At 39.7% G+C, this 16,159-nt stretch overlaps 3 protein-coding genes across 3 annotated transcripts; 2 read left to right on the top strand and 1 right to left on the bottom strand.

The window, feature by feature from the left end:
- Positions 1-1,348: 1,348 nt before the first annotated feature.
- GCK72_021932 (uncharacterized protein) lies at positions 1,349-3,209 on the top strand (the record flags this gene model as incomplete). The annotated part of the gene is made up of 7 exons (XM_003105200.2): positions 1,349-1,380; positions 1,430-1,547; positions 1,600-1,791; positions 1,840-2,112; positions 2,169-2,272; positions 2,681-3,088; positions 3,134-3,209. 7 exons carry the CDS (start codon positions 1,349-1,351, stop codon positions 3,207-3,209), a joined length of 1,203 nt encoding a protein of 400 aa, XP_003105248.2.
- Positions 3,210-4,976: 1,767 nt separating this feature from the next.
- On the top strand, positions 4,977-6,685 carry GCK72_021933 (uncharacterized protein; the record flags this gene model as incomplete). Its single annotated transcript, XM_003105298.2, has 6 exons — positions 4,977-5,138; positions 5,185-5,477; positions 5,628-5,811; positions 5,854-6,125; positions 6,176-6,298; positions 6,349-6,685. The coding sequence occupies 6 exons, from the start codon at positions 4,977-4,979 to the stop codon at positions 6,683-6,685; spliced, it is 1,371 nt and encodes a 456-aa protein (XP_003105346.2).
- A 7,303-nt stretch (positions 6,686-13,988) lies between these two features.
- On the bottom strand, positions 13,989-14,786 carry GCK72_021934 (uncharacterized protein; the record flags this gene model as incomplete). Its single annotated transcript, XM_003105203.2, has 3 exons — positions 13,989-14,066; positions 14,584-14,721; positions 14,772-14,786. 3 exons carry the CDS (start codon positions 14,784-14,786, stop codon positions 13,989-13,991), a joined length of 231 nt encoding a protein of 76 aa, XP_003105251.2.
- Between the last annotated feature and the right edge of the window lie 1,373 nt (positions 14,787-16,159).

Genomic DNA, 16,159 nt, shown 5'->3' on the forward strand with positions numbered 1-16,159 from the left:
TTGGATAACTAACATGCATTTCAATGTTTTTTTATAATAAATTAGTTCAAAAATTGTCCCGATTACAAAAAAGAGTAGGAGGCGGGAAGAAAATAAGAAGGAGAGGAAGAATAATCATGTTATATTCCATGAATATTCAAGTGCAAATAAGAGGGAGAAAGGATAAGAAAAAAGGAGAGAGGGATACTTCAATTATTCACTAGAGAAGTGTTTGCTACCCGGAACTGACTCGAATGTGCATTTGCATCTTTTCATTTATTTTCAGACGTTTTCAGTTTTAGTTTCCCTTTACCTGCCTATAATTTCAGAGAAGATAAAAGTGACGCCATTTCAGGAGAAGTTTGCTGAAATTTTAGAGGCATGTGACAGGCTGAAATGTGCAAAACAGAGAAGATGGAAGTCTGAAAACAATTTTATACACAGACATGAAGATTTTTGAAAATCCAGATAATTCGCGCCAGAGGTGCCTCAGATTTCGGCAAGAAATTAACAAAATTGTATTTCTTAGCAATCCTTAAAAATGGAATTCAGAACGCGCCTACGACACGCCAGATACACAAGACGAACAGAATGAGAATGCATAGTATATTAGAATGTATGTACAGTAAGAGAAAACTACTTTGGAAAGTTCGAAAACGCGTCAAAAGTACGCCAGACAGAAGAACTTTTTGAAAATTTAAAAATGCATCAAAGGTACGCCAGACAGAAGAACTTTTTGAAAAATTAAAAACGCGTCAAAGGTACGCCAGATGGATAAACTTTTTGAAAATTTAAAAACGCGTCAAAGGAACACCAGATGGATAAACTTTTTGAAAATTTAAAAACGCGTCAGAGGTACGCCAGTCAGAAATCTTTTTAAACTTCTTGACCGCATTTATGGCCCGTCTCCACAGTTTCCACCAGATAAACTTCCAAATAGTGATTCAAAAGTTCAAAAAGCGTTTAAAAAACTCTGCGGAAAATTCAAAAAGTATAATCCCTACCCATAAAACCGAACAACGAACGAAAAAAGAATAGAAAAAGAATAGGAAAAGACTCAATTCCCATAACACCATCCGTCACCATAATTTTTTTCTGCTTGCCTCCGTTTGGTTTAGTCGCGGTTCCTTATTTTTTATTGTTATTGTTATACGGAAGAGCAAAAGATTGGGAGAACAATTTTCGAAAAATAGTTTTTTTAATCGTGAATCCTCAAACTTTGCCACGTGGCCATAAAAAAATGAATGTTCTGGAAATTTCTTCTCGGCGGAAAATCAAAATTCAGAAAAATGAAAACAATTCATTCCCATACTCACCCCTCGACTCTACTCGGATCTCTCGGTGTCGAAATTTATTGGAAAGAGAAAAAATGCGGAAAATCTCGTCTGTTCTTTTGAAAAGGTTAGTTATGGACATCTGGATACACAGGAACACAGACAGACAATTCCAGATCAATAACCTCCTCGTTCTGCCACTTCTCCACTACATCTTCTTGCACTCAAAGCAGTTTTCAATATGCTAATTTGGTCGTCGAGAAGAACACCAAAAAGCAACGGCTTCCCAGTGACGTACACATTTTTCTGATCATTCTCTTTTTTTATGTATCCAAGACATTTTCAGCCGTCGAAACTTGGATTCGGTCGCTATTTCTCCAACCATATGATTGATATTGATTGGGATGTGAAGGAGGGTTGGTTCGCACCGAAAATCAAGCCATTCCAGAACTTTGCTATTCACCCGGCATCCAAAGTTTTGCACTATGCACAACAGATTTTTGAAGGGTTGAAGGCGTATTATGGAGTGGATGGGAAGGTTGGTTATGGACATCTGGATATAAGGATTCATTGATTTCTATTGTAGATTCGTGTATTCCGCCCGGAACTCAATATGGAGCGAATGAGAAGATCCGCCCGTCGCTCCACACTTCCGGATTTCAACACTCGGGAGGCACTTCTCCTTATTGATGAGCTGATTCGAATCGATGCGGATCTTGTCCCAAAGACCGACCAAGCTTCGCTATACATCCGTCCGATGATGTTCGCAACCGATCAGCACTTGGGAATTGGTGAGAGTGCCCAAGCGAAATGGGCGTGCTTCACAGCAATTACCGGAAGTTATTTCAATTATGATAGGGTAAGTTCAACTTATTAAGCGGTTAGCGTAGACGCATGATTCAATTTGATTTTTAGGGAATTCGATTGCTGGCTGACCCAGAAATGGTTAGATCCTGGAAGGGTGGTGTTGGACAGTACAAGATGGGATGTAATTATGCGCCGACGATTTTTGTGGGGAAGTGAGTTTCAGATTTTCTAACTAGGGAACTTCATAGAGTCAGTTTGGACTCATGATAAGTGACCTATATCATTATAAAGCTGAGAAAACACTGATTACAGATATATATTCAGTTTTTGCCTTGGATGTCTGTTATTTGAGAAAAACTAGGTCAAAGTTCGAAAACATGACAAATTAATACCTTTCTGGCATGCTAATTTTTTTTGAATTTTTTTTTGCAATTTTCGCGTGTATTTCCCCAAACTTTGACCTGGTTTTTCTCGAATACTATTCTCAAGAGCAAAAACGGAGTGTATATTTGGAATTTGCGTTTTCTCAGCTTTCCAATAATATCAGTCAAGTCCCATAACTCCAAACTGACTCCATGACCCTTCCTAGTAAATCTTTTCCAAATTATTTCCAACTTCAGAATGGCTGCGATGCACGACTGTGACCAAGCAATGTGGCTCTCCGGAGAAGACCGTCTTGTCACGGAAGCAGGAGCCATGAACCTCTTTATGCTATGGACTAATGAGGACAATGAACTGGAACTCATCACACCGCCTACGGATTCAGGACTCCTTCTACCAGGAATCACGCGACAATCTGTTGTGGAGTTGGCGAAAGAGTGGAATTTGATGAAGGTCTCCGAGACGAACTTCACGATGAGCCAATTGGCACGGGCGGTGCAAGAGAAACGGGTTCACGAGTTTTTTGTGTCGGGCACGGCGGCTAACGTGGGTCCGGTGTCAGAAATATTGCATTGTGATAAGGAGAAGGGGATTATGGAGAAGTTGTTGATACCGACGATGAGTAGTAAAATGCAACTTTATAAGAGGTGAGTGACGATTTGGAGCTAGAGCAACTGGTCATTTCATTTCAGACTTCATACCGCTCTGTCCGATATTCACTACGGACGGATTGAGAAACCAGAGTGGCAGCGTATTGTTGAGCTTTGATTTCTTGATTTTTAGAATTTTACTAACCGAACCAAACGAACGGAAACGAAATATACCATGAACTGATTGATATGATAAAAGGGAAAATGAAGACGATTTATTGGAATTCCATTTTAAAAATCAATTTAAAAATGTTGTGTTGTGCTATCCTGCCTAGGTAATTACACATACAGATTACTTTGTACAGTTACTTTATATCGGTGGCATGATAAAGGAGAAAATTAAGATGATTTATTGGAAGTTTTAGAAAAAAACAGCTATAGGTTACTTCGTACTGTTAGTGTATTTCTCCTAACAGGGTTTTGAGATACTTCCTTTGAATTAATAATTGGCTTGATGAACATTGTAAATACTGCCTCTCGATATGGGCGGTGTACTATTATCATGACTAAAGAAGAAATCAGTCCATGCAATGATACTATGACCACTCCCATATTAGTGAGGGCTTGATTGTAATACTCTTTCCAGATTACCACCCAAACACCGGTTAGGGGACAAATATGAATAGCAAAGGAACGATGTATTGTATAACGAGAGCTATCAGAAATGTTCTCCACATTTCAAACGTTTTTGGGGGCATTGTTCTCTCCTTCACTTGCTGGTAGGCATTTATAAATAAACATATCACAAAAAATAGAACCTCACTGCTCATAAAAATTATTGCAACAATACATATAAGACGTTGAAATGTATAATCTATAGCAAGTACAAATATGTGTTCGTTATAAATATAGTCTGGAAGGCAGGGTAGATTCTGGAACGTAGATACATATACAGTAATCTGACAGTCAGGTACTTACCTCAAAGACATATTGTCTAGCTTCTTCTTGATCGGGTACCAGAAATAGAAAAGGGAGAGCACCAATCAGGATAACAATGTAATGCCTTCCTCACCATACATTTCTAAACTAATTCCAAAAGTTCTTAACTGTGGGATGAAAAGTGCAGATACAGTGGAACCGTTTTTCGAATAATGCAATTATTGCTGTTGGTACATCTGAAAATTTCTGTTTATTTTATATTTCAACTTGCATAATTAAAAGAAACCAAAATGTTTTAGATACTTACAAGCATATGCTATCAGACCAAGCGGGGTGTGATAAGCAGTCACCGGGCCGAACATACCGAGTACCCCTACTTGATAGGCTGCTAGAAACGGAAGCAAAATTACTGGAATTATGAGAAAAGTAAGAGCGTAGTCGAAGATTATTATCCAACCGTGTAAGTTTACCAAATACCACTTTATCCCCTTCATTTGGTCCGGTGTCTTGAAAAGAATACAGTACAATCCAAGGCAATGTACGGGAGTGGAGATTACTGTAAAAATGTGAAGAGAGCGTGAGAGGAACTCTGGAGAATCTAAATATCTGACATCCGGGATACACGGCGAAAAACTCATTTTGAAACTGATTGTGAGCTAACGATACGAGTGAGACAGAGAGACTTTCTCAATAAGAACATCTGCTGGAAGTTATTTCCTCGGCAGGTGAATGTGGATATAGAATAAAAAGTTTGTTCAATGTCTACGTAATTAGTTTGAAAATGAGTCAAAAGATTACATTTTCCACGCGTTTTTCTGAAAAGGAGATAAAAACATTTATTTAATAAAAATTTCCGTGACCACGCGGACTTTTCAAATCAAAATTCAGAACAGCCACGTGGTGAGACTCAAAAGCCACGATTCATAAGAAACTTCTCAACAGCAACAAGTCAGTTCAGAAGTTTGAAACCTGTCTTCATATTGAAATTAAAATCAAGACGCTCGTGATGAAACTCCTCGGAATCGTCGAAATCTTATTGATTGGATTCACCACTGCCGTCGTTTCAAGTCTCGAACCTAGCAGAGAGCAAGAAGATTTTATCAAGGAACTGAATGCGGCAAGAAAGAGTTTTGCGAAAAAGCATAAAATAAATGGGATGGAAAACTTGGTAAGCTCCTAAGTCTCTTATTGAAAATGAGATAAATTTTTTTTAGGTCTGGAGCAGTGAATTGCAAGAAGTTGCGGACGCAGTCGATTACAAAAATCTACCGTTACCTGAAGAACGAAAGTGGCGTTTTACATTGATTCGGGATTATCCTACTGGGATGAAAGGTCTACAAGACGATCAGAAATTCTATTTTCCTGCACAAGACATGCCTGTGATCAAAATGACACAATCCAATAAATACTCCCGCGGGTTAGAGCATATCAATCCTCTTCAGAAAAACATTGCATGTTCCCAATACCAGGGATGGGGTTACTCAGTCATTTGCCTTCTTGGGCCAGAGTAAGTACTGATTTTTGTGTGAAAAAGAACACTTAAAGAAGGTGAGAACGCAAAAAATTGTGATCGAAATTGTGATTGAGAAGCACTCACTTACCGAATTTTGAGCCAACATTTTTTTTTGAGTTCTCACCTCCTTGAAACCTGTTTCAGATCGAGAATTATCGATCTCTTCAAGTTTTGCGAACCGAACGCTGATAAAAAGGGAGTAAAAGACAAGAAGTTGTGCAAGACATTGAACAGCTTAAAGTACGATCAACTGTTTTTTATTAGTGAGCTGAACAAGGCGAGACAAGAGAATGCGAAAATGAAAAAAGTGGATAATATGCACGAACTGGTGAGAAGACATGATGTACTACAGAAACATAACATTTTGCAGTCATGGAACAAAGAAATGCACAATAAGGCACTAAGCTTAAAGACTCAAACGACTCATGAGCTACCTCAAGATCGGAACTTTCGCCTTACCCGGATTAGTTCATATCAAAACGGGTCAAAAGAGCTCAAAAATTCGGAACTGATCATCCCATTCACGGATTTCGACAAAAGTGAAGTGGAATTTTTCCAGAACAAAGAATATCTTCACCCACTACAGACTGACATTGCATGTGTTCCAGTGAAAAATGCCTTTATTTGCTTATTGGGTCCAGAGTGAGCCTACTGTTTTCTGGCTTGTTTTTTTGTACTTCGAATTATTTTAGAGCTGAACCCATAGAGGACATCAAAAATCCACCAGAGCAGTGTAAAGAAGAATTCGAGAAAGATGGGGATTTGTGCTCGAGGAAGCCAGAGAAAGTCATTATTCCTCTTAATTCAGAAACAAAGTTTGTTTTCTCTATTATTCAATCTTTATGTATAGTTTCTATAATTTCAGATCGACAGCCTCTCCTTCAGTTTCTACTAATTCACCTGAATCCGCTATACAGACTCCCGGAACATCTGAAAGCGAAACAGAATCTAGTCCAGGAACATGTGCGCTCCCAACGACAACTCCAGTTCCACGTGTCGCTTTCACACGGTTCACAACAGAAAAAGTGACACCCGAACCACCGCCACGTTTACCTAAGGAATTGGAGGATTATGAAGAGTTAGATGGAGATGAGTATGATGAAGACTTTCCTACTGGCGAACCACCTCGATACAAACGTAATTCTAATTTTGTTCCTTCTTGCTTGTTTTTTGTCTTATTGGTCTTAGTTAGTTGTTTTTGAAAAATAAAGTGATGTATTTTGAGTCTTTAACGAATGATTTTAAAAGACAAAATCTGATTGGTGAGAGCACAGGCCACCAGGCTAATTTCTTTCTCAAATCGATCAATTTCAGTGCAAAATAGTGCAATTTTTGAGATCTCGTCTTGAAATGATCATAACTCTCTATGGAGTGGTCGTATAAAAAAGTTGTAAACTACAAAAATGGAGCTCTATTGCCAAAATTGTAAGAATTTTGATCATTGCTAGGCAATAGACTAGGCAATAGACTTAATGAAATTTAAAAACTATCTGTGAGTTGAAAAAATTCAAATTTTGGGGATTTTTCTTACCCTCATTGAAAATTATGTTATACCTTTTCAGAAATGTGCTTTTTTTTTAATAGTGTAAAATTTCATGCTGTACTCAGTTCAATTTGAATATTTATGCACTCCGTTACCGTTCACCCTAAAATTCACGCGCACTTTTCCCCCACACCACTCTTTACTAATTAGCACAAATCATGCGTTGTTTTTATTGGGCGGCCTTATAAGCCTACTATGTATGTGCGCGGAAGGAGGGAAGAAAAATACAGGCAATTAGAGATTTCTTGTGTTATAATGCGAAATTGTGTATCATTTCATTCAATAACTGCGCGATTCTTGCTGGTTTTTCATATTTAGGGAGAATGGGTTGCCATGGCCTAGAAACTCTGAAACTTGTTCTAAAACTAAAACTAGCAACTGAAACAATACTGAAAATGTGGAGAGAAAGTGAAAATGTGTTTTGTTCTTGTCGCGCGAGAGATGGTCTGATAGTAGACTTTGTATTGAAAAGGGGAAAGTTTGTGTGTTCCTTTACAATGCGTGTCTCGATGGCTAACTGATAATGAAAATGAAATGCTATCTGATTTGTCAATTTTAGAGCATTGAATGTATATAATTGTAGTTGGGAGCTCAGCCATTGAACTAATTATTCAACTATTTATAGTCAGGTTTTCAGCACTGATATTAAAAGGGCATCCAGTGATGTGTGTTTCAAGTCCGTCAATTTTTCGAATTGTTATGCACAGTTTCTTTTGTCCGTCCCTCATATGTACCGTGAAACCTGTAATAACGGTGCCTGTTCGCAGCGGTATATATTGGTTTCTAAAGGAAATAGCAAAAATCTGCAAACTGATAAAATATAGCTTATTGTTCATAAAACATTTCTTCAAATTAAACAATTTTTATATCTTTAAAGATAGCCAAGATAGGGTGCTTCAAACTCTTGCTAGCGGTACCGCAGGCTTTACCGTATGTGACCTAATTTAGCTAGAGCATGCTTGTCATGGTTCTCAAATACAAATTTCCATGTCCTATTGATTTTCATCCGCGAGTCTGTATGGCTGTATGACCTAACTATTTCTTGCTGTCCCTTGAATCACATGCCCTCTGCCCTCCTCATCAACTCCATGCGCAGCCGTCGCCATTCCCTGCGCACCAACAATTGTTTATAAGTTTATATAAGCCATCTCTTTCCCCCACTCGCTTCAGTTTCCCACTTCATACTCCAGAATCTAGAAAAAGGAAATGACGCCGCCTGAAATTCCATCATCTCTATATGTTTTTTTTTGTTCTTCTGAAAAACAGCCTGCGCAGCCACCTGTCTCCCGCTTTTTTGTGTTGTGTTTTGTTTTGTATATTATGTTGTGTTGTTGTTTGGAAGGAGGCAGTTGTAACTATACTATACGGGTTCCTAAATTTCAATTTTCCATTTCTTTGTTTTAAAACTAAACATGACCATTTGACACTCTGTCTCTCTGCCTTCAACAAAAACCCGATCCCGCTGTTCTAATTTCATTTTGGTTCATTGTGGTGCCTAGGCGCAATTGGCTTTTCATTTCCTTTTTGGTTTTTTGTCAAATGGGATGATGTTTCCTTGTGGCTGAAATTGTATTCGGTTTTAAGCCCTAAAATGTGACTGTGCGTCTTTTTTTGGTAGTTGGAGTTGGAATCTTCTTTTTCTGAATAGCTAAAAACAGTATGGGGTGTCCGTACAAGAAAGTGGCTAACTACAAAATTGAGAACCTAGGCTTGACACACTCAAAAGTTTGGGTTTCAATGAAATATAAAAAAATATACAAAGCTGAAATTCTTTCAAACGCCGGTCTTCCTTAAGATCCTTTTTTTTCAAAAAATAGTCCTGTCTGTAAATCTCTTTGTACACAGGGATGCGAAGAGTAAGGTCCGCAAAGATTTGAATTTTTAGAACGCGTCGCGATTTATATTAAAAAAATACGAAAAACAAACGTAAAATTTAAATTTGGCACTCAGCCAAGACTTTTTTGGCACCGTGTTAACCGTTGTGCGTTTCCACGACTTCGCGCCTTGCACTGCTGTGCCTGTATGTAGATTGTCGAACTTGTTCCCATAACTTCTTTATTCGTAAATGTTCTCAGCTTGAAAATTAATTTAGAAACCTTTTCTGACGTTACACCATCATTACGAAAACCACCTCTTTGTTTTTTCCTCATCTTCGTCCTTCGCTCTTTTCCCTTTATTTTTTCTAGACTATTCCATCCTCCTCCTATTCTCCCATACTATCTCTTGGTCCCGTCTGCTCCCGGGAGCTCTCCCCTCATCGGCTCCCAGTGGTCCCTCGTCGCTTCTCCCGCGCACGCAACTGCGCAATACGGCGGTTTTGTCCGTGGGTTTTGTGCCTCGGGAGGAAAACGAGAGGAGTGTAAAATTTTCTGGGAAGCTAAACTTCGGAGAATGAAGATTTTCACTTTTCGCGCTTCCTCTGACCGACTAGAACTACTCATTTTCATTTTCTAATACTCATAGGAACCTAAGAATTTGTTGGAATAGAACTTTCAAACATATTTCCAAAAACTTTGCTGGATAAAAAAACCTTGGCTGAGCCTCCGGAAATTAGTCTTTCCTTTTTTAAGTTGTGCTTTTTAGTGTTGCCATAACTCAGCTATTTTATGAATTGGAATCATATTTTTGTTCGTTAAAGAGTTATACACGATGATCCGGTATTGCTAAATCTGTAATTCTGCTTTTGTATCAATTTTAGTTTTCTGTTTGTCCGGATGTCTAAAAACCGCTTTTCAAAAATCTGAAATTTGACTACGATACTTTGCAATAACCCGCTTTTTGCGAAATCTGGCGCACCTTTGACGCGTTTTCAATACCACCGATTTTTTGTATTTCAGGTGACCTTATGACCGCTTGGCCGTTTTGATATTTTTCAGAGGCCACTTTTTTTAAAGTCTGGCTCACCTTTGACGCGTTTTCAATACTACTGTTTTTTTGTGTCCCGGGTTTAATCTTGATCAATTTTGGATAAGATTGATTTTAAGACAGTTTTGATATTTTTCAGAGCTCATTTTTCAAAAAAATCTGGCGCACTTTTGACGCGTTTTGCATAACCCCTCTTCTCCTCTATGAAAATATTGTCTACACATCCCTAGAATTCAAAACATATTGAAATCGTTTGGACGAAATTCGATGGCACAGCAAAGTATGAGTGTGCGCGTAATATTCCCCCATTTCACATTTCCATCCCCACCAATATTCCTAGACTCCCGACACGACTCTGCCAACGAGAGGAGCCTCCTCCCGACAAGAGAGTGAGAACAGTTGCTCCATTTTGTCATCTGGGGTTGAAAAGAGATGGAGGGGAGCCAGGAGGATCTCTATCTGTACCGTCTGTGTCTCCGTGATTCCAGGTCACTCTCCCTCTCTTTCTCTATCGGTTTCGATCTTCCTGAAAGCAATAAGCCTTGCGCGCGCGGGAGCCGTGCGCGTGTGCCTCCTCTTGTGTGTGTGTTGTGTAATATTATTTTCAGTTTCAGACGGGAAGAAGAGATGGGGCGGGAAAGAAGAAAGCAAAAAGAAAAACCGAGGAGGGTTCCCGGGGCGCGCAGGCACATACACGCGCAGCCATCGTCATCATCACTCTCCATCACTTTGGTTTTTTTTTTCTCCATGCCTTTTTCCTCTTCCTTCCTGATTTTTTTGCTGTTGTTATCATGAAGAGAGTTAGTGGTGGTGTTGAGGACGGGGAGGAGAAGAAGAAGGACAACAACGCGGGGTTTAGGCTGAAAATTGGCTGAAACTAAGCTTTTGTACAGTTCGACAGAAATTTTCGGGTTGAAAATTTAGAAGTTATCTTTTGACTCGTCTCGTAGACAGGTTTTCACATAGTCAATACTTGTCAGACACACATTTAATTCTGTGTTACTCTGTTTTCTGAGCATTTTCTACCTGGCGCACCTTTGGCGCCTTTTTCATTGAAACTCTGAAAGGGAAAATCTGATGTGATTTCTTCTGAATTGTAATGTCTTAAGTCTTAAATCTAAAAATTTAGAAAATGTTTTAAGAAAATTACTGTTTACTGAAATTACTGTTAATTACTGAAATTACTGTTAATTTTTACCTATCGCGCTATTGACGGGTTTCTGTTTCTGTTAGACGCAGATGAACAATTAGATGTAAGAATTCCTGCAGTAATTAAAGCTGGCGTACTTCTGACGCTTAAAAAACTTTTTGCGAAAACTTCTCATAAAGCTAATTAAATACTTATTGTAATGTTTGCTCTCTTCATCCGTTATTGAAATGTTAAAATTGAAGGTTCCGAGATTTAGTTGTTCCATTGATGCTCTTTAAAGTATTTTCCATTTAATTTCTCCCATAACCTCACTGTCCTTCCTTTCGGCTCAACTCTTTGACCCTCTAGCGATCCTTTTTCTCACCTTTAACAGTTTCCTTTCAGCATTCCACTCTTTCCCCGCGGCTTCATTCAATTTTCTGAAAACTGTCAAATAACAACAATAGTTGTCTCCTCGCCACCTCCACAATCTCATAACATTTCATATACTACTCGCTCTTGCCAACACGATTGAAAATAAAGTGAGCGCGCAGCAAAAACTCCCCGTCGTCCCCTTCCGATCAAAATTGAAATCATCGATTATTTTGCCTCTATATACAATATTTTCCTGCGCACACTCGTGTGCACCATCACAACTTCTACTGTTCCTCCACTCTCCGTGTCGTTGTCTGTTTCCATCGTGGAGCGCGAGAGGGGGGCTGCGCCGCTGCGCAAGCACACAACACTATCATTTTTATCAATGTTTTATAGTTTTGTTGTAGAAGAAGAGGGATGGTTGGGGCGTGTGTGTGTGTGAGTGCGCAGTCACCGGCCTTATCTCTCTTTTTTGGTTTGAGCGCTGTTTTAGTTTAAGAATTCAAAATTCTAAATCGACTTTCATATTTGCGCTTTCTCCTCTTCCTTCAAATACTTACTCAAACTTTTCATTTTCAGCCTGACCCTCCAATGTCATCAGATGTGCGCAAGCCCCTGGACCCAAGCACCCCTTATTCAAGGACTCTCAAGGTATCTTACGAAATAAGTCATGACTATTTGCTTATTCATCGTTCCAGCAGTACTCTATTGATGAGAAGCTGGTGATAATCTCCCATGCGAAGAATCATGGGAATCGAGCGGCTGGAAGGGAGTTCAATGTGGCGGAGAGCAGTATTAGGGAGTGGAGGAAAAATGAGAATAAGTTGATGTGAGTTTTCAGAACTCTTAAATAAAAAAATTTTAAACTTCCTCAAAATTCTGGTTTCAGAAATGCTCAGATTTAAATAGCTGAAAAATTAAAGCTCGTGTAGTAGAATTTTCTAGTGTCCCTAATTTTTCAATTAGGGTTTGACAGTAAATTACGTAAAAGCTATTCTATAAAGACAGCTGTTTAGATTTTGTAACAAACTTCCATCAATTGCATAAATTTGTATTGTACCTCAGGTTAAAAGTGGGATATATGTATTTCCTTTAAGTTTTCCTGAACGCTAAATTCAACCATACTTGCAAACTGAGCCTAACTCGCTTAGAACACAATGTTATTGGCTGAAAAATACACCAAAATGTAGATCTCCGCAAGTTCTCTGTCCGTGACATACTACCGGCCGGATTGCGTATTGTTAATGTACCGCGGTCCGGGAAAAAGTGCCAAAAAAACGCAAAAATGATCAAAAAAGCCTTTCTTACTCCGGCCCGTTTCGGCCCGGTTTGCAAATATGGTTTCAACTTTACCAATCACTTAACTGATTCGAATTATTGCAGCTCTAAGTAGGATAACTTTTCCTGCATCGTTTCAGAGCTGAATACTCTTCTAATGATACATATGCACCCTTATACTATCATCATTATGAAAACCTTCACATTTCCAGCCACAACAAAAATAACGCTACAGCAGGACTTGCAGTCTTAGCTTCCTCACAACCCACATCTGCAACGCCTGGACCAATTCATCACAATAACAACAATAATCACATCAAGAATATCAACCAGAATCCACAACATTATCGTCCCCCAACATCCGGAATTTTCGGTATGGCACCAGCAGAAAACAACAGAAGAACTCAGGAGGAGATGGCAACGGTGAGGATACCATGTTAAACGTACCGTTCTTACCCCAATCTAGGGTTTTCAGCTCCGACTATTCCAACTTGCTATGATGGACTTTAACCTCACTCATCTTTCCCCTCTCCTACAACTTCAACACCAGCAACGTCTTCTGCAAGCCGCCACCTCATCCTCCCAAGCTCCGCCTCCTCCACCACCACCAGAACCAACATCCACCGCTAGCAGTGTTGCCGGGACCCCCAGCTCCATCTCATCCTCATCCACACCTCCACCTTCATTGTCTCCCAATATTCCATCTGGTGCAGGAAGACGGAAGCCCAAGTGTCCTCAGAAGATTGTGGAGGCTTCTGAATAAGTCATAAGTCACCTCTTACCATTTTTTCTGTAAATATCTACATAGTGCCTTTGCCCATTCTCCCGACCGGTGTCCTAGTGATGTTTCTCACCTAGTGCCTTAAAAAGAATCCTTCTGCCTTCAAACTTGTGCCACATTTCTTCATTTTTTTTTCTGTAAATTTTTGTGCAATCCTTCTTCTAATGCCTACCCACTCGGATCTCTTTACACACCCATAAAATAAAGAAAGAGTCCTAGATGGTCTACTTTATTTTCTTAGCTTTTCTGATGGAGCACGAAATGAAAAAAGATAGAGAAAGAAAAGGACAATAAATATAAGTGGTGGGCGGTGTGTGGGGATAAATATTGGCACCAATAAAAGAAAGATGGGGGAAAAGGAAAAAGCATGAGAGAGATGGAATGGGTTGGATGGAATTGAGATGAGAAAGACAACTACATGACTGAAAAAGAGAGAGAGAAAGAGAGATGAAAAAAATTATACGAATGAAGGTTCGGTTTTTTTTTGGTTTTTAATGAGATGGTGGATCGATTAATGCATAAGGTCCCAGATGCCTATTGAGCTGGTGGGACACCTGTGCTGGCGTCGGCTGGTTGTCCTGAAGCGGCTTGAGCGGCGGCAACGGCAGCATTCTGGAATAGGAGAGGGTGTGTAATTAGGTTGGTTGGTTAGTTGGTGCAGGTGGGTGGGAAATTTTGAAAATTCTGGGAAAATATGGGGAGTTTCTTGGGAAGGAGTCAAAAGCGCAGGTTTTGACGTTTAGACCTAGAATTGAATGGTTGTAGAGTGGTCTGCCCTAGTAAAAAACAAGAAAGTTGTAGACCATGAGAACCTGAGCCCACTAACAAAGTATTTTGGAACAGAAACAATATCTTAAGAGTGAGAATCATGATATTTTGATTACTGAATCGAATCAGCTCACAACAGTTAAAAATTGCACTGAGCAATGATCTCAAGGATTTTGAGCTTCCACAATTAAGATAATCGCTTGTAAATTGGCCTAAAAAAATCCATGGAGAATCAAGAGGCCCTTGATTTTATTTGACTTGACTTTTGATTCTTATGATTTTCACATTCTAAGGCTGACTGACCTAGACTAACTAGTCCTTAAGAATTACAGAGTCCCGACTAGCACCCCTCAAAACTAACCGGGTCCGACTCATGATTCGCTCCTGGAATGATTTTTCCAATAGCCTGTTGTGCCTGTGAGGCGTATCCCTTTGTGGCGTCGGCAGCCGTCGACAACACATCCTTGGTCTTGTCGAAGATTGAGGAGAGAGCGTTCTTCTGGAATTTCGCATGGTTCTAGATACTAACCCAGATCAAGTGGAACTTACCGCAGCGTCAGCCATTTTTGTGTTGGTTGGTTGGAGAGGAGAAGGCCTTAGGCAGAAAGAAGAAGAAGAAGAAGAAAAAGGAAAAAGTAAAATGCGCGTGTGTATGCTCACATGGGCTCTCGGAGCTAGGGATGGGCGGAGTTTCGGCAGACGGACCCCAACGTCTCCATATTCGGTGCACTCTTTTTTTCCCAGCGCCCCAGCCTTTCTAAGCCATCGATTTCTGTCTATGTGTTTATGTATATGCATGTGCTCTTTCCTTCTTCTCCCTTTCTCTCTTCCGACGTCTCCTGAAGCCCTCCGCTGCCGCCTTCACGTCTTCTTTTTTTCTTCTTCTTTTTTTGAAGAGGCTTGACGGAGGGGGAGGCTCCGCGGAGCACAAACACACACACAAACATAAGGTCCCTCTCGGAGCCTGCGCGTCGGGGAGGAGATAATGACATTAAGCGAAGGAGACGCCTGAGTCCGGGAGCGTATATATTTTCTCTATCCGTTTTCTCTGGAAAAAATGGAAAAAATAGACAAAAAAAAGAGAGACGAGTTTAATTATACGGTTCTCCTTTTGATGGGTCCCTCTCTTTCATGCAATTTGTCAATTTGGTGCGCGGGGGAGATGGATGGAGATGACAATCTAAAAAGACGGAATGAATGGGCTAAGGGAGTCTTGAAAAATTGGATGGACAAAAATTTTTGATGTGAAGAGAAGGGAAAAGAGGAAATTGCGCGTGAAACGGGATACCATTTGACAGGCGGTTCGGGTAGAGTTCTATATTTGGAATTCGTGACGTGGTAGGACTAAAGTAGAAAATTGATGAAGTGTTGAGTTTTTGTCTGAAAATAAGTGTAAAGTATATCGAGTTACTCCAATTTTCATTTTGCTTATCCAGATGTCCAGCCACATGTCTGCTCGTAAATGTTTCAGTCGGGACGTTCATCAATTTCCATTTTGAATCTTCTATCTTCTATTAGTTAGTATTTCAGATTCTCAGATTCAGAAAAATCACGTCATTCAGCAATCCCATACTATCCAATTCATAGCTCTGTTCCGTTCCGCTTCACAGAGAAAACCAACTCTCGACACTCTATAAATCACATTGTTTCCTGTTCCTCTTTCTGCGGAGCACAGAAAAGCGAAAAGTTTTTGTTTTCTCTTTTTGTTTTTTTTCTTATGCCGCTAGATTTTGGTCCCTCAGGGGGGCTCCAGTAGGGACGGTGGTTCAGGAGATGGATGATTTTGGTTTTGGGTTGCTTGAAAGTTTTTCGGCTTTCAGAAGTTAAATGTAATAAAGTGTTTCAGTGTAGGAATTAGGAACCGTGAGAATAGTGTTCCCGCTACTTATAGATTAAAGTTCAAACAAAATTTGGAGATTCCAGACGCCAAAAATATA

Source organism: Caenorhabditis remanei, chromosome V (assembly GCF_010183535.1).
Source record: "Caenorhabditis remanei strain PX506 chromosome V, whole genome shotgun sequence".
NCBI classification, from domain to species: domain Eukaryota; kingdom Metazoa; phylum Nematoda; class Chromadorea; order Rhabditida; family Rhabditidae; genus Caenorhabditis; species Caenorhabditis remanei.